The following is a 23,012-nucleotide window of genomic DNA, read 5'->3' on the forward strand; positions in this document are numbered from 1 at the left end:
GGGACTCAGTGTCCCCAGGTGTTACTGGTTTAATGAGGGGTGGGGAGAGGGAGTTTGTTGTTACACAGGACCGGAAAGTGAACTTGGGACCCCAGCCGATGGCCTGGAGGATGGAGACCCCAGCAACTGATGACCTGGTGACCTGAGGATCCAGCTCAGGAGTCACAGCCGGGTCTGGCCAGTGGGAGGACAATGGACTGTGAAGAGAGGACTCCAGTGATCTGACCGGCCGGTTCCAGCCAGAGGGGCCAGAGGAGAGCTGAGAGGAGAGGAGACCCAGGCCTGCCTGTTTACGACCCTGTTTACCTGGAGAGAAGACAATGGACAGAGGAGGCTTGGGGGAGGTGATCTCAGATGCCCAGCTGGGAAGCAGGGGGGCTCAGGGCTGGAGAGTGGGAGCAGGCAGAGCCCACTTGGATGCAGGGGAGACTGGGATGTGCTGTGTTGAGGGAGGCCAGGCCTGAGGTCCTGAGAGTTTCCTGTGCTGGGTTCAGTGCTCAATAAACCCTCCTGTTTTATGCTGGCTGAGAGTCACTCCAGTCTAGAGAACAGAGTGGCATCATCCCCTTTGGGGAGTGGAGGCCCCGGGAGTCCAGAGCAAGGGGATTCGCTGAAGGGGCCCACGGGAGAGGCAGATGTGCTAAGACTCACAGAGGTGCGGCTCCAGGAGGTGGAGGGGCTTAACCCCTAGAGAGAGTAGACCCCCAAGAAGGGCTGTCATGCTGAAAGGGGCACCTCCCACGGACCGCACAAGGCCAAGAGTGGGCACGACCTGTGAGTCCATGACAATTTGCCGTAGCATCATAGAACTGGAGAACTTCCTTAGAGGTGTTTAAGGTCAGGCTTGACAAAGCCCTGGCTGGGATGATTTAGTTGGGGTTTGTCCTGCTTTGAGCAGGGGGTTGGACTAGATACCTGCTGAGGTCCCTTCCAACCCTGAGATTCTGTGATTCTATGAACTGGAAGGGACCTTGGTAGGTCATCTAGCCCAATCCCCTGTGCTGAAGCAGGACTACGTATTATCTAGCCCATCCCTGACAGGTGTGTGTCCAACCTGCCCTTCAAAATCCCCAGTGACGGAGATTCCACAACCTCCCTGGGCCATTTATTCCAGAGCTTAACCACCCTGACAGGAAGTGTTTCCTAATGTCCAACCTAAACTGCCCTTGCTGCAATTTAAGCCCATTGCTTCTTGTCCTGTCCTCAGAGGTTAAGAACAATTTTTCTCCCTCCTCTTTATAACAATCTTTTATGTACTTGAAGACTCTTACGTCCCCTCTCAGGCTTCTCTTCTGCAGACTAAACAACCCCAAGTTTTTCAGTCTTCCCTCACGGGTCGTGTTTTCTAGAGACTTTTAATCATTTTTGTTGCTTTTCTCTGGACTTTCTCCAATTTGTCCACATCTGCCCCAGACTGTGGCACCCAGAACTGGACACAATACTCCAGCTGAGGCCTAATCATTGGGAAGTAGAGCAGAAGAATTACTTCTTGAGTCCTGCTTACAACACTCCTGCTGATACATCCCAGAATGACGTTTGCTTTTTACAACAGCGTTACACTGTTGACTTTAGTTTTTGATCCCCTATGACCTCCCGATCCCTTTCCGCAGTTCTCCTTCCTAGGCAATCATTGTCCGTGTGTATGTGTGGACCTGATTGTTCCTTCCTAAGTGGAGCACTTTGTATTTGTCCTATTGGTTTTCATCCTATTTACTTCCGACCATTTCTCCAGTTTGTCCAGACCAGTTTGAATTTCAATCCTGTCCTCCAAAGCACTTGCAACCCCTCCCAGCTTGGTATCGTCCACAGACTAGAAGTGCACTTTCTATGCCATTATCTGAATCATTGATGAAGATATTGAGCAGAACTGGACTCAGGACAGATCCATGCAGGATGTGCCCTTACAGCTTGATTGTGAACCATTGATAATGCCTCTCTGAGTACGATTTTCCAACCAGTTCTGCCTCCACCTTCTAGTAGATTCATGTAGGTTCCATTTCCCCAGTTTGCTTATGGGAAGGTCAGGCGTGACAGTATCAAGTCAAGCTACATCGCTTCCCCCCATGCACAAGGCTTGTTACCCTGCCAGAGGCTATTAAGTCAGTTTGACGCGATTTGTTCTTGGCAAATCCACCTGGACTGCAACTCACCTTATCACTTCTAAGTGGGTCCATGGTGCTAAGCAGGCCGAGATCTCTGAATCCCTGACCCTAGAACCCAGGTAACCTTGGAGGATGGCAGGTTCACCTCAACCCCTTTAAAAGCAGCAAAGAATCCTGTGGCACCTTATAGACTAACAGATGTTTTGGAGCATGAGCTTTCGTGGGTGAATCCCTACTTCATCAGATGCATCTGATGAAGTGGATATTCACCCACGAAAGCCCATGCTCCAAAACGTCTGTTAGTCTATAAGGTGCCATATGATTCTTTGCTGCTTTTACAGATCCAGACTAACACGGCTCCCCCTCTGATACTCAACCCCTTTGTCTCTTGGGGCCCCTTTTGCCATCTAATTGAATACTACAGGTGGACCTTCCCTGAGCAGCCGCAGCCTGTACTGTCACCCACAGCTAATGCCAGTGAGAGCGTGGGGGAGGGCGCCAATGTCACGGAGTGTGGGGGAGTCCAGTCCTGCACCCCTCTTCCTGGGACCCACAGTGACTCTCAGCCAGCCAGTAAAACAGAAGGTTTATTGGACAACAGGAACACAGGTTACAGCAGAGCTTGCAGGCACAGTCAGGACCCCTCCACAGAGTCCTTCTGGGCTTTCAGGGTGCTTGGATCCCAGCTTAGGATACCCTGAATTCCGCCCCACAGCCCCAAACCCAAACTGAACTGCCCCTCCTCCCGCCAGCCGATCCCTTTGTCCAGCTTCCCCGGCCAAGGTGCTAACCCCCTCCCCCCTACCTGGCTCAGGTTACAGGCTTAAAGATCCTGTCCCTCACCTAAAGACATCCCCAGCTCTCCCATCCCCCACACTGACAGTCCCTACTCCATCACAGCCAGTGTGAAGCAAATGCTGGCGTGGGCATAGCCAGAGAGGGAGCTTGCGGGGCTGGGTGTCTCCCCCCGGCACCAGTCTCACAGCGTGGCTCCCACTGGCACAGATCACGGATGCTGAAGGGAGCATTATGACCCTCATGTCGGAGCTCTCACATTGCCCAGCTCAGAGTCTCTCGCAATGATTCCCGCATCGGGCCAGGCCTCGGCTTGCCCTACATCTGATCTTCGGCCGTCTCTCTACATCTTGGTTTCCAGACTCCAAGTGACTGAAAATCCACCACATCCCTGGGAGACTCGTTCCAACAGCTAGCTCTCCTCCCACACTGTTACCAGTCAGAGGGGTCAGAAGGACCCTGGGTCCGTTCTGCCTTTGCTCCAGCAGCTTGTTAAGCATTTAAAGGGCATCTCCCTGCCCACCCAACCACGAGGCAGGACAATGCAGCCTGGCACTAGGATGTGAGGATCCAGGGCCATCACTTGGCCCCTCACCGCTGCAAGGCAATTGCCACAGCGTGCTAATGAACTGGGTAATGTGGGTCCCCGCTGCTGTCCCCTACGGGGTGCACTCAGAACTGCCCAGCGGTGTGCCATTGCCCTGGTACTGCTAAGTGCTAGTGGAGATTCCCCTTTACCCAAGTGGCAAGGGAGACGAGTCTGATCCCTGCAGGCACCATAAGCAGGAAAGTCATCGACAGGCCCATCATTACACTACAAGCCAGGCGAGGGAGTCCAGCTCGGTTCCCTCTCCACAGACACCGTAAAGGTCGGTGCCACCAGTGCTAATTCGTCTCCCTGCATGCGATCTGAAAGGAAGTCTCCTCTCCAGAGATCCTGCACCCTGGCTTTATGCTGAGTCAGGACTGCAGCTGCCCAGCCCAGAGGAGCAGCCTCCCTTCCCCCGGTTTCTCCAGCTGCTGCTGCTTTCAGTAAGACCTGCCCCCAGTACGGCTTGGTAAGTCCCAGCACTAGCGGCAGGCATGCTGGCAAAAGAGCAAAAATAGATTCTCTCAAGGGTCTGCAGCGTATCCACTACACTTCCCTTTCCAATACTAGGGAGAGGTGCACAATGCTGGGCTGAGCCGAGCACAACGGGCAGGAGCTGTGCAAGCCCCTGACACACACACACCCTGCAATCCACGCTACAGACCCCACAGCCATGTCAGCCCTGAGATCGCACATGCACACCCAGCTGCGCTGAGTCCCATCAGGTGCAACCCACAGTCCTGCTAGAAGAAGCCTCACCCCCCGCCCAGAGCACCCCTTGTGGCACTGCCATGGCTCACTGGGTGGGGTACTTGGCTCACCAGAGTCCCAGGGCATCAGCATCCTCAGTAACATTCCTCACCAGTATTAAAATGCTGAGAGCAGAGCAGAGAGTCCTCCAGCCCCAGGGCCTTTTCTCAGTTCCACTTTCCCTAGGGAGTGACGTCCAAACCACAGCCCCAGCTCACTCCCACCCTCGGGCTGGAGAGTGGGTCTCGCTCCGATTCCCTTTTGTCCCATCATCAGAGCAGCAACCTCACAGGGCCAGTCCCTCGAGCCCGGCCCCCTCCCTAGAGGAGCAGGGCAGAGACCAGCCCTGGCTCCTGTAGCTTAGGGTATGTCTACACTACGTGTCTACACTACGGGATTATTCCGATTTTACATAAACCGGTTTTGTAAAACAGATTGTATAAAGTCGAGTGCACATGGCCACACTAAGCACAATAATTTGGCGGTGTGCGTCCATGTACCGAGGCAAGCGTCGATTTCTGGAGCCTTACACTGTGGGTAGCTATCCCGTAGCTATCCCATAATTCCTGCAGTCTTCCCCGCCCATTGGAATTCTGATGGTGCAAAAACAGTGTCGTGGGTGATTCTGGGTAAATGTCGTCACTCAATCCTTCCTCCGTGAAAGCAACCGCAGAGAATCATTTCACGCCCTTTTTCCCTGGATTGCCCTGGCAGACGCCATAGCACGGCAACCATGGAGCCCATTTTGCCTTTTGTCCCTGTCACCGTACGTGTACTGGATGCTGCTGACAGAGGCAGTACTGCAGCGCTACACAGCAGCATTCATTTGCCTTTGCAAGGTAGCAGACGGTTACCAGTTGTTCTGTACCGTCTGCTGTGCTATTGTAAATTGGAGATGAGATGATGGATATCAGTTGTTCTGTACCGTCTGCTGTGCCATTGTAAATTGGAGACGAGATGATGGATATCAGTCGGTCTGTACCGTCTGCTGCTGTCATGGGTGCTCCTGGCTGGCCTTAGCTGAGGTCAGCTGGGGGTGCAAAGAAAAAAATGGGAATGACCTCCTTTATGTTGTATCTAAAAATAGAGTCAGTCCTACCTAGAATATGGGGCTAGAGAACCAGTGTATCAGAGAACCAGAGAGCACAGCTGCTCTGTGTCAGATCCCGCAGAAATGATGAGCTGCATGCCATTCACGGGGGGTGCCCCTGCAACAACTCCACCCGTTGATTCCCTTCTCCCCCAACCTTTCTGGGCTACTGTGGCAGTGTCCTCCCATTTGTGTGATGAAGTAATAAAGAATGCAGGAATAAGAAACACTGGCTTTTTAGTGAGATAAAATGAGGGGGAGGGAACCTCCAGCTGCTATGATAGTCCAGGCAGGACATTAAAGGGTGGTGGGGGGGAGAGGAGCCCAGCCTGCTGCTGCTATGATAGTCCAGGCTGTACCGAATCTTTTCTTTAGACATGAAGGGGCGGGGGGGGGGCTGATGGAGCTCAGCCCCCAGTTGCTATGATGAGGACTGTTACCAGCCGTTCTGTACCATCGGCCAGGAGTGACCGGGAGTCATTCATATTTTTACCCAGGCACCCCTGGCCGACCTCACCTGAGGCCAGCCAGGAGCACTCACGGGCTAATGATGACAATGGATAGCAGTCATATTGTACCGTCTGCCACCGGGAAGGGAAGGGAAGGGAAGGGGAGAGGAGAGGAGAGGAGAGGAGAGGAGAGGATGCTGCTATTCAGTGCCTCAGCACCGCGTCTACCAGCAGCATGCAGTAGACATATGGTGACATAAAAAAAGTCAAGAAGCGATTTTTTTCCCTTTTCTTTCACAGGGGGAAGGGGGTAAATTGACCCCCTTCATAGACCCTGAACCACCCCGGATGATGTGTTTGACCCTACAGGTATTGGGAACTCAGCCAAGAATGCAAATACTTTTCAGAGACTGCGAGGACTGTGGGATAGATTCATAGATTCATAGACTCTAGGACTGGAAGGGACCTCGCAAGGTCATCGAGTCCAGTCCCCTGCACTCATGGCAGGACCAAATACTGTCTAGACCATCCCGGATAGACATTTATCTAGCCTACTCTTAAATATCTCCAGAGATGGAGATTCCGCAACCTCCCTAGGCAATTTATTCCAGTGTTTAACTACCCTGACAGTTAGAAACTTTTTCCTAATGTCCAACCTAAATCTCCCTTGCTGCAGTTTAAGCCCATTGCTTCTTGTTCTATCCTTAGAGGCAAAGGTGAACAAGTTTCCTCCCTCCTCCTGATGACACCCTTTTAGATACCTGAAAACTGCTATCATGTCCCCTCTCAGTCTTCTCTTTTCCAAACTAAACAAACCCAATTCCTTCAGCCTTCCTTCATAGGCCATGTTCTCAAGACCTTTCATCATTCTTGTTGCTCTTCTCTGGACCCTCTCCAATTTCTCCACATCTTTCTTGAAATGCGGTGCCCAGAACTGGACACAATACTCCAGCTGAGGCCTAACCAGCACAGAGTAAAGCGGAAGAATGACTTCTCGTGTCTTGTTTACAACACACCTGTTAATGCATCCCAGAATCACTTTTGCTTTTTTTGCAACAGTATCACACTGTTGACTCATCTTTAGCTTGTGATCCACTATGACCCCTAGATCTCTTTCTGCCATACTCCTTCCTAGACAGTCTTCTCCCATTCTGTATGTGTGAAACTGATTGTTCCTTCCTAAGTGGAGCACTTTGCATTTGTCTTTATTGAACTTCATCCGGTTTACCTCAGACCATTTCTCCAATTTGTCCAGATCATTTTGAATTTTGACCCTGTCCTCCAAAGCAGTTGCAATCCCTCCCAGTTTGGTATCGTCTGCAAACTTAATAAGCGTACTTTCTATGCCAACATCGAAATCGTTGATGAAGATATTGAACAGAGCCGGTCCCAAAACGACTCCTGCGGAACCCCACTTGTTATACCTTTCCAGCAGGATTGGGAGCCATTAATAACTACTCTCTGAGTATGGTTATCCAGCCAGTTATGCACCCACCTTACAGGAGCCCCATCTAAATTGTATTTGCCTAGTTTATCGATAAGGATATCATGTGAGACCATATCAAATGCCTTACTAAAGTCTGGGTATATCACATCCACCGTTTCTCCCTTATCCACAAGACTCGTTATCCTATCAAAGAAAGCTATCAGATTGGTTTGACATGATTTGTTCTTTACAAATCCATGCTGGCTATTCCCTATCACCTTACCACCTTCCAAGTGTTTGCAGATGATTTCATTAATTACTTGCTCCATTATCTTCCCTGGCACAGAAGTTAAACTAACTGGTCTGTAGTTTCCTGGGTTGTTTTTATTTCCCTTTTTATAGATGGGCACTATATTTGCCCTTTTCCAGTCTTCTGGAATCTCTCCCGTCTCCCATGACTTTCCAAAGATAATAGCTAGAGGCTCAGATACCTCCTCAAGTATTCTAGGATGCATTTCATCAGGCCCTGGTGACTTGCAGGCATCTAACTTTTCTAAGTGATTTTTTACTTGCTCTTTTTTTATTTTATCTTCTAATCCTACCCTCTTCCCGTAAGCATTCACTATACTAGACATTCCTTCAGACTTCTCAGTGAAGACCGAAACAAAGAAGTCATTAAGCATCTCTGCCATTTCCAAGTCTCCCGTTACTGTTTCCCCCTCCTCATTGAGCAATGGGCCTACCTTGTCCTTGGTCTTCCTCTTGCTTCTAATGTATTGATAAAAAGTCTTCTTGTTTCCCTTTATTCCCATAGCTAGTTTGAGTTCATTCTGTGCCTTTGCCTTTCTAATCTTGCCCCTGCATTCCTGTGTTATTTGCCTATATTCATCCTTTGTAATCTGACCTAGTTTCCATTTTTTATATGACTCCTTTTTATTTTGTAGGTCACGCAAGATCTCATGGTTAAGCCAAGGTGTTCTTTTGCCACATTTTCTATCTTTCCTACCCATCGGAATAACTTGCTTTTGGGTCCCTTAATAGTGTCCCTTTGAAAAACTGCCAACTCTCAGTTGTTTTTCCCCTCAGTCTTGATTCCCATGGGACCTTACCTATCAGCTCTCTGGGATAGCTGGAGTCCTCAGTCCCCCTTCCCTCCCTCCATGAGTGTCCATTTGATTCTTTGGCTTTCCTTTACGCTTGTCACGCAGCACTGTGCTGTGGCCTCTGTCTATCACAGCCTGGAGATTTTTTCAAATGCTTTGGCATTTCGTCTTCTGTAACAGAGCTCTGATAGAACAGATTTGTCTCCCCATACAGCGATCAGATCCAGTATCTCCCGTTCGGTCCATGCTGGAGCTCTTTTTAGATTTGGGACTGCATAGCCACCTGTGCTGATCAGAGCTCCACGCTGGGCAAACAGGAAATGAAATTCAAAAGTTCGCGGGGCTTTTCCTGTCTACCCTGGCCAGTGAATCCGAGTTCAGATTGCTTTCCAGAGCGGTCACAGTGGTGCACTGTGGGATACCGCCCAGAGGCCAATACCGTCGATTTGCGGCCACACTAACCCTAATCCGACATGGCAATACCGATTTCAGCGCTAGTCCTCTCGTCGGGGAGAAGCACAGAAACCTTTTTAAAGAGCCCTTTATAGTGATATAAAGGGCCTCGTTGTGTGGACGAGTGCAGCGTTAAATCAGTTTAACGCTGCTAAAATTGGTTTAAATGCGTAGTGTAGACCAGGCCTTAGTCTTTTCTTCTTCCCTCTGACTGAGTCCTTCCCTTCCAAAGAGGACACAGGGCCCCTTACTTCAGGGTCTCCTCCACGGGCCTAAACTCCTTCCCTTATGGCGATCAGCCAGCTGGGGCTGCTGCTGACCCGAGCCCGAAGGCCTCCAGCCTCAGTGAGCTTGCAGGCTCCCATTAACAGTCCATTGGCCTGTATAAGGTTGATACACCCCATCACACAGCTCTGAAGTCCCTCCAGCCCCCCAGTTCTGCTGCTCTCTCCATCCTGACTGTGTGGAAATCTCAGAGCTGGAAACGCTGCAGGGCAAGGCCCGGTGTGGACCGCACCTGAAAAGAGCGAGTCTCCTGGTGGCCTCCCTGCCCGAACGGACCTTCCTCCCATTGGGGAGCAGCCATCTCCACCAGCCAGGGCCCCCCAGAGCAGCCTGGGAACCACGCAGGGGGAAGGATACAAGCGATCGCACTGCTGTCTTAGCCTTTCACCCACAGGAGCTGAGCTAGAGCAGCCTAGATGCTCTTGCTCTGTGTTGGGAGCCCACAGGGCCCCCAGTCAGGTGTAAGAGACTGCACTCCCCACCCCCAGCCAGTGCCCCCCAGCATTACCTGCTGTTGGCATCACCCCTGTGCTGTAGCCCTAGCTCAGTATAACCCAGGGGTCACGGAGGACAAGTAATTCCTACTTCCCCTCCACAGTCAATGCTCCATTAGCAGCCAGTGCCTGCCAGCCCCGGGGGCATGGGGAGATTCCCACCAAAACTCTGGGGTGCAGGCCCCAAAGCCTGAGGGTTCCATGAGGTGACACAGCAGCAGGGCTTGGCCCCCAAACCAAACAGCCTCCTGCACAGGCTGCAGCCAATCAGCGAAGCCACAGAGCCACAGGGCTAGAGGGGACCACACGGATCATCTCATCTAACCCCTCCAGTGCAGGACTTGTTGGGTCTAACTCATCCCCCACAGACAGCTCCAGCCTCCTCTCGAAAACCTCCAGAGAAGGGGCTTCCACAATCCCCAAAGCATCTGTGCCATTCTCTGACTGCTCTTATGGGGAGGGAGTTTCTCCTGAAATTGACTCGAACTCTGCGCTGCTGTCTTTTGAGCTTATCGCCTCTTGTCCTGCCCCCTGTGGCAAAAGACACCAACTTTTCTCTATCTTATTATTGCAGCTTTTCAAGTGTCTGAAAACCCCTGTGATGTTCCCCGCAATCTCCTCTTTTCCAAACTGAACATACCCAGTCCCTTCAGCCTTTGCTCGTACGGCTGCATTCCAGCCCCGGGATCATCTTTGTTGCTCACCAAAGTGCAGCACCTCACCTTTATCTTTGTTGAATTTCATGTCTATCACCCAGTTCTGAAGTTTAGCCAGATCCCTCTGGATTTTAGCTTTGCCCTCCAAGGTGTTTGCAACCCCTCCCCACAGCTTGGTGTCATTTTTTGCACCAAGCTGCCCCCAGGCAAACAAGGGAGCAGTTGTGCCCCATCCCCAGGGAGGGGTCAGCTTCAGTTCAGAGGGGGGGCCAGTGGTTGACCAAGCTGGCTGTTGAGCAGGGCCAGGGGACCAGCCAGCCAGCCTCAGTGCGACCCTCAGCCCAGCTCTCACAGATTGTTAAGGAGGTCAGGACCAATGTCCCCTTTTCACAGGGGGGGGAACTGAGGCAGGGAGCAGGGTAAAAAGCCTTGCACAAGGCCAGCACACTGGACACTTCGAAACACTGTGTATAACTTAGCTTGGTTAGACGTGTAGAGGCTGCTGCACAAACAGCCTTTCGCTCTCTGTAGGCCAAAGGACCAAGCCCCAGACTCAGGTCAATATACACATCAGATCTTACCCACAAATCATGCTGGTGCCAATCCTTTAGAATCTAAAATCTAAAGGTTTATTTATAAAGGGAAAAAGATAGAGATGAGAGCTAGAATTGGTTAAATGGAATCAATTCCATACAGTAATGGCAAAGTTCAGGCTTGCGGCAGCGATGAAATAAACTGCAGGTTCAAATCATGTCTCTGGAACATCCCCTGCTGGGATGGGTCATCAGTCCCTTGTGTAGAGCTTCAGTTTGTAGCAAAGTCCCTCCAGAGGTAAGAAGCAGGATTGAAGACAAGATGGAGATGAGACATCAGCCTTTTATAGGCTTTTTCAGGTGTAAGAACCTCTTTGTTCTTACTGTGGAAAATCACAGCAAAATGGCATCTGGAGTCACATGGGCAAGTCCCTGCATATTTGCTGAGTTACAAGGCATATCTGCCTTCTCTCCATGGGTTAATTGTATAGCTGATGGTCCTTAACGGGCCATCGAGCAGGCTAGGCAGAGTTAACACCAACTTGTCTGGAATGTTTCCAAAAACACAGCACAAATTTGAAATGCAGGCAGTATAGATTCAATACTCATAACTTCAACTACATAATGATACAGACAGCATAATCATAACCAGTAACCAATAACCTGGTCTTAGACACCTTATATGACCCCCTTTACATAAGATTTGGTACCACTACAGGACCTTGGATACAAACCATGTTCAATATGGTCCCAGTTTATATCAATAACGTCACACACGTACTGGAAGAACCTTTCCTGCAGTCAGGAGAACACTCTGCTGTTCCCAACTACCTCAGCCAGTCCCCTCACTGGGTTGCAGCTGCTGATCCAGCACCACTAACCCAAACTGCCCCAACTACATCCCCTGCAAAGCCCCCCTGCTGAAAACATGAATCCTAAATAGGCAATAAACAACCCCCTCCCCCCAGCCTGCAGCGGGGTCCCAGGCCCACCTACTTAGCAATGCTAGACTGAATTCTTAAATGGGCTTCAACCAAGTCTCTGGAGTTGTGGCTGGAACTTCCCCTGCTCCAACTGAATTGCAAGGAGCTGGGCATCTAATTACCTGCAAATACAGCCAGGTGAGTTAGATGGGCTCATTCCCCTCTCCTCTGCACTTTTAATTAACTGTAGCCACAGAATTGAAAAATTAGAAAGAGTCCAGCGGAGGGCAATATAAATGATTAGGGGGCTGGAGCACATGACTTATGAGGAGAGGCTGAGGGAATTGGGCTTATTTAGTCTGCAGAAGAGAAGAGTGAGGGGGAATTTGATAGCTGCTTTCAACTACCTGAAAGGGGGTTCCAAAGAGGATGGATCTAGACTGTTCTCAGGGTACCAGGTGACAGAACAAGGAGTAATGGTCTCAAGTTGCAGTGGAGGAGGTTTAGGTTGGATATTAGGAAACACTATTTCACTAGGAGGGTGGTGAAGCACTGGAATGGGTTCCCTAGGGAGGTGGTGGAATCTCCTTCCTTAGAGGTTTTTAGGGCTCAGCTTGACAAAGCCCTGGCTGGGATGATTTAGTTGGGGTTGGTCCTGCTTTGAGCAGGGGGTTGGACTAGATCCCTCCTGAGGTCCCTTCCAACCCTGAGATTCTATAAATCAGACTCTGGGTCTAGCACCACTTGCACCTGTTTAGCTGGAGTCAGTTCAGTTAAGCTGATGGTGAGTGGACTCCACAAGGGTATTGCATGGACTTCGGAACAGATTTTGGTTAAGTCAGAGCCAGCTGCGGGTACAGGCGTTTCCTCATCTGTGAGATCAGGATATGGGTACAGACCCCCTGGGCAGTGCTTAATGTGTGCCAGGGCTCCCTGTGCTTGGCGATTCATAGCCCTGGCACCTCTGCGCTTGCTGTATGTTATGAATGTAAAACAGTTGCTTTAGCCCAGCCCCTCTTCGGTTACAAACTCAGCGCTGCCCCGGGGTCGCAGGCATCATCAGTTAATATTTGTGCCGTGCTCTGAAAGGAGGAAACATTAAAAACAAAAATAACCCTTTGAACACTCCAAAGGCGCCGAGGCCCACCAGCCGTTTCGCTTCCCTTCGAGGCCAGGACTCAGCCTTGGGTTCCGGTTCAATACGAGCCGGCCAAGGAGGCCTTGTCTCTAGTCATGACCTGGTTCTCATGAGCCAATTGGGGCAGGAGTTGTGTTCAGACACTGGCCCCAATCCCAGCCAGAGCCACACAGGCAGCCTGGGCCCAGACCACCTCTCCTCTCCCCCCACAACCCCACTACTGCCCATTCTCTCCCCCACTAGACCACGTCCCAGAACCTCATGTTTGAAAGTCCCCTGAGCTCTTTTCAGCCATCCCCCAGGCTCCAGCCGCGGCTTGCATTGGCCCAGAGGAAGTCAGGGGTCTGACTGGAGCAGCTGAGGGCTGCTGACACTCCAGGCTTTCTGGAGTCTCAGCTGCTCCAGGAGCTGAAACTACCCAAAGTGCAAGCAGCCCCCAGCTGCTCTAATTGGCCACAGCCCTGGGCTGCAGCATGGGCTAGAATTGCCACAGCACCAGGACCCTTCCCCTCCCACCCCTGGCCTCCCCGCTTCAGGAAAGAGCAGCGACAAGCTGGTCATGGCAGAACCAGCACAGCACCTGGAATCCTTCTCTGCCTCTTGTTGCACAGTAACAACCACTGGGCCCTGCTGCGATGGAATGTGTCCCTGAGCCTAGATTATGACAACCCCTCTCATCCCCCCACAAAAGGTTTGGATGCAGGGTTTGGGATCATGCCATTCAGATCTGGATCTAAATTTCAATTTCAAATGCGCTCAAAGTTTCAGAAGCCAAGGGCTGGTCCAGCTCGGATCTAATTCATGACAGCTCATGTTCTGCTGTTGGCCCAAAGCTGGTTGCATTCACTGCACATCCCTTCGTTAATTTCACATGTAAAACACTGTATCAAAAAGCATCCTGATACATTCTCGTTGAAATTTTCATGAGCGGCACATTCCCCGGCGCGGTCTGCTCCTGGCTCGAATCACTGAAGTGATTCACATGCAGGAAGGCTCCCTGGCAGGCAGGAGGACTGGAGAGAACAGCTGGGGAGTGTCGATTCGGTACAGAATTTCACAGCCCTCAGAGACGCCTTGTGCCCAGGTGAGGGAGAACCTTTGCTCCAGCCTGTCAGAAATCCAGAGTGGGAACGCTCTGTTGGGGGGAAGAAACAGGGAAGGAAGGAGGGTTATTAATTGTTTGTAGAAATATAAAGAGGACAAAGAAAAATCTCCTCTGGCTGGCTGGAAATCGGATACATTCATTTGGTGCTGGCAGGGCTGCCCAGAGGATTCAGGGGCCTGGGGCACAGCGGGGGAGCTGCAGCCCTTGTACTCGCCCAGCAGCGGTCTGGGTCTTCGGCGGCGGGGAGCCCTTCAGTCACTCCGCATCTTCGGCAGCACTGAAGGGCCCCCACCGCCAAAGACGCAGACCGCTGCCGGGCCAGGGCTCGCAGGGCCCCTGTGGGGCCCACGGCCTGGGGCAAATTGCCCCACTTGCCCTGCCCCTCCCCCCTCCCCCGGGTGGCCCTGGGTGCCGAATCCCTTCCAGGCCCGAGATGATAAAACAAGTTCTGAGCAGAGGTTGTTGGGTTTTCACCACACTGTGCAGCCGCTGCCTCCAGCTTGGATCCCAGATTCCAAGTGCTGACGGAGGTGTTGGGTTTGTGCCTGGTGCATAATGATTGTTGGCTGTCCTAGGAGGCCGTAAGGATCCTTAACCTTTCTCCCAGGCCCTGGCTTCATGCTCACGCTGCACTTCTTAGAGTGGGCGCAAATATCATGATTTCCATTGGTGAAGCTGCTGTGCAGGGATGGAGATGGGTGTGGTGGGGGTGTTTGCTAGGAGCAATGTGGGTTGCAGGCTGCAGGTCCTGTCACCTGAGGAAACGCCTGTGACAGGGCGAATGCTGAGAGATTGCCCCCATGCAGGGATCTGTCTGGTCATGGAGGCTGGGTGTGGGCAACCCTACAACTCCCCAGCAACCAACAGGGGGTTCCCCTAAACGCCCTCGTGCACAAGACTCCTGCCTGAACTGTCAGCAGGGGCATAGTGCCCACAGCCAGGCCCTGCCCACGGCACCACACGGTGGGTCAACCCCCCCTTTTCCAAGGCTGGGAGTTCCTGGCTGCTGAGGCCCTTCAGGACTGGGAACAATCTCGCAATGCGACCTGCTCCTGGCCCTAGGACAAGCTGTGGCCCACAGCATGGTGGGCTGGTCTTAACCAGGTGTCATGGGACTTGTGGTGTCTCCTGGCTCTGTGCAGTCCCTGGGAGGAACCCCCAGGTTCAGATCACAAACAGGCAGCGAGGGAGGCATCAAAATCCCTCCCCCATTACACTAGCCCACACTTTGCAATCTAGACTTCCTGCCAAATTGGTATCTTGGGGTCCTTCCCCACTTACCCCACGGCAGGTCCTCTGGGCCCACCTCTTCTCCAACTCCAGCTCATGTCTTCACGGCTCTGAGTGGTCAGCTAGCCTCCCTCTGCTCCTCCGGCTCCAGCTCCTTCGCTCTCAGCTCCAGTTCCCATCTCTTCACATCAACTGGAGGAAACCCAGGTTGGGAAGCTCCACTTCTGGCTGGGGAGCCTGGTCTGGTGGATCCTCTGCCACTATCCCAGGCTCTCTGGGCATCCCAGAAGCCTCACTGGGATCTAGAACTTGCTCCTGGGACTGGTCACTCTCTACCAGCCGAGCAATCAGCTGCTCCCGGGTGAGCTTCTGTGATGAAGTGGGAATGTTCTGGCTGTGTTATGTGAATGCTGAGTGGGGAGCATTGCCCTGGGAAGGTTGCAGGGGAGTTCTGCTGGAACTGCCTGCACTGGGGAAGGGAGGATACCTGAGCATGTAACCTGAGACCCCAGGAGGGGGGTTGGAGGCCAGGCGACACCTCTGCCCGGGGCACTGGACAACAGAGACAAAGGTTGGGGGAGAAGCTGTGGGGAGGCTGAGTGAGAGGCTGGAGGGAGTTTCCGTTTTGGAGCTGGCAGGGAAATGGAGAGGAGCCCCGACAGGGCTTGGGCTTCTCAACGGGGCTCTGGCCTCCCTGGGGCCCCCAGATGATCCTAACTAAAGGGGGTCCTGTTGTTCGTACTGACCAGACCTGTCTTGGACTGTGTTCCTGTCGTCTAAATAAACCTTCTGTTTTACTGGCTGGCTGAGTGTCCCGGTGAATGGCAGGAAGCTGGGGGTGCAGGACCTGGTCTCCCCCACACTCCATGACAGCCTCCCAATGCTCAGCCCTCTCTTTTCCTGCACAGATGTACCGGGTCCCTTTTAGGGAGCTGGTTCTAGGCCATTTCCTCGCTGGTTCCTTTCAATGCCCTCGTTGTATTGCCGGCAGCCACTCACTGCAAAGCACCCGCGCCCACAGCCAAACGGCTACAGGGGGCATCCGCCAACCGTCCTCGGCTACCACGTTGTCACGGACTCACAGGCCTCATGCTCTCTCTCAGCCCCGCATGGTCCCTGGGGGGGAACCCCCTTCAGAGTGACAGCCCTTCTCGGGGGCCCACTCTCTCTTGGGGGTTAAGCTGTAGGCCCCCTCCTCCCCCCACCCCGCCTCCTGGAACTGCACCTCTCTGAGCCTCAGGACGCCTGTGTCCACCGTGGGTCCCAGGGAGTCCCCTTGCTCTGGCCCTCCCAGGGCCTCCACTCCCTGAGGGAGTAATGCCACCCTGATCTCTAGACCGGAGTGATTCTCAGCCAGCGTAACACAGGAGGGTCTATTGAGCATCTGAACCCAGCACAGGAAACTCTCCGAGCCTTCGGGCCTAGCAACCCTCAGCATAGCACATCTAGGTGTGTCCCACCGCCAGGTGGGCTCTGGATGTTCCCTCTCTCCAGTCTAGCAGCCCCCTCCTTCCAGCCGATCACGGGCCCCAATAGCTCCTTCCATGTCCTTCGTCTTCCATCCCAGGTAAACAGGTCACTGGGGTCCTCTCTCCTCAGCCCATTGTCCTCCCACTGGCCAGAACCGGCTACCTTCCACACTGGCCTGGGCCTCTTGGTCACCAGGTCACCGGTCACTAGGGTCTCCCATCTCCAGGCCATTGTCCAGGGTCCCGGCTGCTAGGCGAGGTCACACCTGGTCCACTGCAACAACCAGCCCTCTCCCACCACCTTATTAAACACACAGCACACAGGGAAACTGAGGCACACAAATGCTACTCATGTAAAACACTACAAAATTCCCCAACTTGGTCACACCGGGTCACTCCTTCCTGATGTGCTTTGGTCAGCAGTGAAATGGTTAACGCTGACCCTTCAACAGTCACAATCACATAACGCTGACCCTTCAACAGTCACAATCAGGGCTGTGAATTAGCACCCGTTTATCAGGAGGTGTCACCTCCTGGATAGCCCAGGCCATTACACTTCACCCAGCTCCCTTGGTATGGAGCACAAGAGCGGCATCTACACAGCAAGGAAAAAACCACGGCTGGCCCATGCCACTCCACAGGGTACAGAGCCCAGCCTGAGCCTGGAAGTCTACCAGCGATGAAACAGTCCTGCAGCCTGAGCCCAGCCAGCTGGCCTGGGTCAGTCATGGGTTTTTCTTTGCTGCGTAGAGCTCTCCTTAGGCAGGTCAGTCCTCAGGAGACAAAGCTGCTGTGTGCCCAGGGCAGAGACAGGAGGGTCCCAAGTGCCGCCCCCTAATGGCAGGGAATTGATGAGGGGAGAGACACCCAGCTGATCACAGCAGGCATTTCCCACCCCATGCTGCTGAGGAAGGTGACAAGCCCCAAGATGCCTACCAGTCTGACCGGGGGGAAATTCCTTCCTGACCCCACATCCAGTGACTAGCTAGACTCTGAGCACATGAGCAAGAACCACCAGCCAGGCTTCTAGAAGGAGGATTCACTGACCCTCCTCCAAGCACTGGCCCACCCAGCCCGGTGTCCCGCCTCTACCTGAAGCCAATTTCTGATGCCACAGAGGAAGTAGAAAAACAACCCAGATTCAGCTGACCAAGGCCAGAATCCACCACGCCTCTTGATAGATAGTACCAGTGGTTAATTACCCTCACTGCTAAAGACCTGCACCCAGTCTGAGTGTATCCAGCTTCAACGCCCAGCCATTGAATTGTGTTAGACCTTTCCCAGCGAGATTGAAGAGCCCATTATCAAATCTGTGTTCCCCTTGTAGGTACTGAGAGACTGTACATTATGCACTTGAGGGGGAAAACACTAAACATCAGAACGGCTAGACTGGGTCAGACCAAAGGTCCATCTAGCCTGGCGTCCTGTCATAGAATCTCAGGGTTGGAAGGAACCTCAGGAGGTATCTAGTCCAACCCCCTGCTCAAAGCAGGACCAACCCCAACTAAATCATCCCAGCCAGGCAGGGCCAGCTCCAGCTTTTTTGCTGCCCCAATTGGTGAAAAAAAAAAAGAGAAAAAAGAAAAACCCAATCGAGCTGCCACCTAAGTGCTACCGAAGACTGAAGCGGAGCCGCCAAAGAGGAAGGACCCACCGCCGAATTGCTGCCGCAGACCCGGACGTGCCACCCCAACAACGGACAGAGTGCCGTCCCTTTCTGTTGGCAGCTCCAGGCACCTGCTTCCTTCGCTGGTGCCTGGAGCAGGCCCTGCAGCCAGGGCTTTGTCAAGCCTGACCTTAAAAACATTGAAGGAAGGAGATTCCACCACCTCTGTCTTCGAACAGTGGCCAATGCCAGGTGCCCCAGAGGGAATGAACAGAACAGGGAATCCTCAAGTGACACCTGCAGGCAGCTGACACCCTGAAGCATAAGATTTGGTTAGTCATTGTTCTCACCTGGAAGTTGCTGTTTCAGGCTGCTGCAGTTTGGAAGGTTTTCATTGTAACCCCAAGGTCCAGGGACTTGCTCTTTTATTTTGGTATGAAAACTGAGATTCTGGAGCACAGGATGGTGGCTGTTGGGGAGTGCACGCTACGTCCCCCCACAGCTTCCCTCCACCTGAGGCCCAGCTGGGAATCTGGAGCATTCTCCTGCCTCTCTGGGACTTGAATTTCTTTGCATCTGCACAAAACCAGGGAAATCAGGGCCTAGGGTCCAGGCTGTCATGGTGTATTAGGGCCCCTGGGTTCATGACAATGCAGCCTGTGATGTCTAGATGGTCCCTGTTGCTACCCCTCACTTTAGCTGAGGTTGGGCTGACCTGGAGACCCCCATATGGTGCCCAAGGGGGTTGGAGTCCTCTTCATGCAGCTATTCTACCATTGTCCCCTTGCACAGGCCCTATGGGTGGGGTGGTGGCTTGAGAACTGCTGCATGGACCTTGGCATGCAAGAGGTGTCTGCTGCCTTCCACCCCAAAGGTGGCTGCATTTTGGTGGTAAACATAACAGCTGGGTCAGACCATGGTCTATCTTGCCTAGTAGCTTGTCTCCAGCAGTGACCAGTACCAGAGCTTCAAGGGGAGTGTACAGAACTGGGCAACTATGCAGTGATCCATCCCTGTCTTCCACTGCCAGCTTCTGATGGAGCTTTGGGGACAACTAGAGCCTGGAGTTGCATCCCTGGCCCTCTTGGCCAATAGCCACGATGGACCTGTCCTCCAGGAACTTCTCCAGGTCTTTTTAACCCAGTTATAATTTTGGCCTTCACAACATCCCCAGGCAGTGAGTTCCACAGGTTCACTGTGGGCTGTGTGAAGAAGCACTTCCTCTTGAACCTGCTGCCGATTCACTTCATTGGCTGACCCGTGAAGGGGTAAATGGCACGTCCCTTTCCACGCTCTCCACACCAGTCAGGATTTTACAGACCTCTGTCGTATCCCCCCTTAGTTGTCTCTTTTCCAAGCTGGACAGACCTAATCTGTTTAATCTCTCCTGCGGCTGCTGTTCCAACCCCTCTATCGTCTTCATTTGGAGCCGGGGGCCCAGAACCGGAGCTGTGCGGCTGCTGTTTTCTCTGCCTGTGCTATGCAGGAGCTGGGGCTGGGTGATCGTTGTGGTTCCTTCTGGCCCTGGGATGAGGAATCCGCCTGTACAGCTGGCGAGAAGGCCCAGCCAGGGATAACAGCAGCTTCCCCTTCCCATTGCTGGGGTCAGCCAGGGACGGGGCCATTAATGTCCCCCACCCCCGTCCCAATAAGAAGCGCCCATTTCACATCCTTTCCGGGTTAAGGTGGTCCCTGGGGATCTGCCAAGGAAAGCCCCCCGCCCCCGGTCCTGCCCGCTGGGGCTGCTCCCTGGAGCCCCGGGTCCCGGCTAGCAGAGCAGCTTGGGGCAGCAGGGACCCTAACCCCGGGGCTCCCCCGCCCGCCCCCAGCCCGAGCCGGAGGTCCCCGCGGGGAGGCGGGCCTTGCAGCGAGCCCGGCTTGGATTGGCTGCGCCGGGAGAGGCGGGGAGCGGCGGGGCCGGGACTGGTGCAGCAGCTGGTGCAGAGCCCAGATCGGGCGCAACAGCCGCAGCGGTGCGTCCTCCGGCTCCGCCCGGCGTCCTCCCATGGCCGGTGCCTGCTCCTGGCTTCCAGCCGCGCCCTAGACCGCTCGGCTGCGGCCCGTCCCAGCGCCCGGGGGAGGAAGGAGCGAGGATGGGCACGGTGCTGTCCCTCTCCCCTCCCGCCGCCTCGGGCAAGGGCGGCGGGGGGGCCCTGGCGCAGGAGGCTGCCCCGGCCAGGGCGCACGGGAAAGGCGAGAGCCGACTCAAGCGGCCTGGGGTGCTGATCTCCGCCCTCACCTGGAAGCGCCTGGTGGCCGCCTCGGCCAAGAAGAAGAAAAGCGCCAAGAAGGTGACCCCCAAGCCGGGCAGCGGGGGGGCTCAGCCCGACCCGCTGGTGCAGCAGCGCAACCGCGAGAACCTGCGCAAGTCCCTGGGGGCGCAGCAGGAGGCGGGCGCGCCCGGCACCAAGCCGGGGCCCCTGGCCGTGCCGGTGCCCACGGTGCCCGCCGCCCCGCCGGAGCTGCAGTCAGGCGGGGGCAAGCCGCCGCCCCCCCCGCCTCCGCCGCCGCCCCCGCCGCCCGGCAGCCGTGCCCCGGGCTCCCCGCGCCGGGTCATCGTCCAGGCCTCCACCGGGGAGCTGCTGCGCTGCCTGGGGGACTTCGTGTGCCGCCGCTGCTACCGCCTGAAAGAGCTGAGCCCCGGCGAGCTCATCGCCTGGTTCCGCAGCGTGGACCGGGCGCTGCTGCTGCAGGGCTGGCAGGACCAGGGCTTCATCACCCCGGCCAACCTGGTGTTCGTGTACCTGCTGTGCCGCGAGGCACTGCGGGGCGAGGAGATCGGCAGCCAGGGCGAGCTGCAGGCCGCCTTCCTCACCTGCCTCTACCTGGCCTACTCCTACATGGGCAACGAGATCTCCTACCCGCTCAAGCCCTTCCTGGTGGAGGGCGACAAGGAGCGGTTCTGGGAGCGCTGCCTGGCCCTCATCCAGCGCCTCAGCGCCAAGATGCTGCAGATCAACTCGGACCCGCATTACTTCACCCAGGTCTTCCAGGACCTCAAGAGCGAGGGGGAGGCCGGCGGCAGGAGGGACTCGGGCGCCAAGCACTGGACTATCAGCCTGGACCGCTAGGAGGTACCTGGGGCCCCCACCCCCGCCGCGGAGCTGCCGGACTTCGCTTCCCCCCAGCATCGCCCGCCGGAGCCGCCACCAAAACCTGCTCGCCCTGGAGCTGCCGAGGAGGCTGTGAAGACAGGGCTCGTCGGCGGAGGGAGGGAGGGCACTGCCGGTTCGCATCTCCTGGGGTGGGGCTCGGGGGGGGGACAGGAGACCCTAAACCACCAACCAATGTCTTGGCGGCGGCTGCTGCTGCTGCCGCTTTCCCCGGAAGGGAGCGGGCTGCATTTCTGGGGTGGGGGTGGGGTAGAGAGGGGTGACTTGGGAGAACAAGTGAGGGGGGGCTCTTGGATTTTGGGGTTTGTGGCTGGCCTGAGGCACGATTAGCCAGGTTACGTCTTTACGAGGGGAGTGGCCTGCCTCTCCGTGCTCTCTCACCTTCCAGGGAGGGGACCCCCCCCGCCCGACACCCCTATGTTCTTAGCTGCTACTGTGAATCACAGTACGGCGGGGGCCAGGGATCTTGTATTTTTTTTTTTAAACAAAACCATGGCTGTAATTCTGCATGCGAGTGTCTGTCCTTTCTCCAGCTACCGACTCTGCCATCCTGGGTGTGTCACATGCAGCGCTGCGATCAGCCCCCCCGGTCCCCAGTTCTTGTATCCGGAGATGGGGGTGTCCCGTGCAGAGCGGGCTGGGGGACTCCTGGCAGGAGCAGTATTCCTCCCCCGAGCGGTGGTCTCCAGCCAGCCCCCTCCCCGCGCCCTGGGGCTGGGGGGGGTCTGGCCCCTCCCGCTCCCGGGAGCCGAGCCCAGAAGGCAGTCGCCTGCTGGCTGAATATAAGGAGCCCATGTCTGACCGCGGGCTGTTCGCCGTGCCAATGTTGCTCAAATGTACAAAGCAGAAGCATATTGTTTTATATTGTATATTGCGAAGAGAGATAAACCTACCGAGAGAAAGCAGAGCCCTGCGCGTGCGGTGCATTTCTTAGCCCGGGGGCGGGGCGGGGCAGGGCAGGGCAAGAAGCTGCTCCACTGGGGCGGCTGTTTTGCTGGAAGCACATTTGGGTTTGCGGGGAGCGGGGGCCACGCGTTTGCCCTGGGCTGCTGGTGCTGAATAGGGGGTGGCAGGGGCTCCTGGGTTCCCTTGTGCAGGGCTTCTCGACCAGGGGTCAGGGGACCCCAGCATGTTTGGGGGGGGGGGAGCAGGGTCGGCGTTAGACTTGCCAAAGCCCCGCTGCTTGGGGCTGAAACCCAGGGCCCTGAACCTCCACCCAGAGCTGAAAGAGGAGCCTGAGCAATGGAGCTTGGGGGGCGGGGGCTGTGGCGTGGGGCACCGGGCGGCTGTCCTGCTTGTTACCCGCTAAGCCGGCCCTGGCTTTTAGATGCAGAAAATTAGTTACTGGAGCACAGGTGGGCGGTGGGTTTTTTACAGCGGGGGGGGAGGGAGATTGAAACCCTCCCTGCCCTAGTGGAATATAATATGAGAGACCCTGGGAGCGGCCTCTCCTGTCCCATCTCTGCCCGGTTCCCAGAACACACGCGGTTCTAGGTGCATTTCAAGACCTGATCTACCCGCCCCCCCTTGTGTGTCTCTTTCTTTGTAACTTCCATTTCCCAGTCAGCTCCTGCTCTGGATTGCTGCACGGGGCGGGGGGGGGGCGGTGTATGCAGAGCCTCCCTTTCGGGCTGTTATGACTGAGCCAAAGAGACGCCTTCTCCCCTATCCCATGCACCTAATCAAACACTCTGCCAGCCAAC

The 23,012-nt window shown here is 54.8% G+C and overlaps 1 protein-coding gene across 1 annotated transcript; it reads left to right on the forward strand.

The window, feature by feature from the left end:
- The first annotated feature begins 20,168 nt into the window (after window positions 1–20,168).
- On the forward strand, window positions 20,169–22,216 carry CDK5R2 (cyclin dependent kinase 5 regulatory subunit 2). Its single transcript, XM_030579364.1, has one exon. It carries the CDS (start codon window positions 20,290–20,292, stop codon window positions 21,265–21,267), a length of 978 nt encoding a protein of 325 aa, XP_030435224.1. The 5' UTR covers window positions 20,169–20,289; the 3' UTR covers window positions 21,268–22,216.
- Window positions 22,217–23,012: the final 796 nt, after the last annotated feature.

Source organism: Gopherus evgoodei, chromosome 11 (assembly GCF_007399415.2).
Source record: "Gopherus evgoodei ecotype Sinaloan lineage chromosome 11, rGopEvg1_v1.p, whole genome shotgun sequence".
NCBI classification, from domain to species: Eukaryota; Metazoa; Chordata; order Testudines; family Testudinidae; genus Gopherus; species Gopherus evgoodei.

Excerpts from the sequence above, each read along its gene's own strand:
- CDK5R2 (XM_030579364.1), top strand. The coding sequence starts at position 20,290 with ATGGGCACGGTGCTGTCCCTCTCCCCTCCCGCCGCCTCGGGCAAGGGC.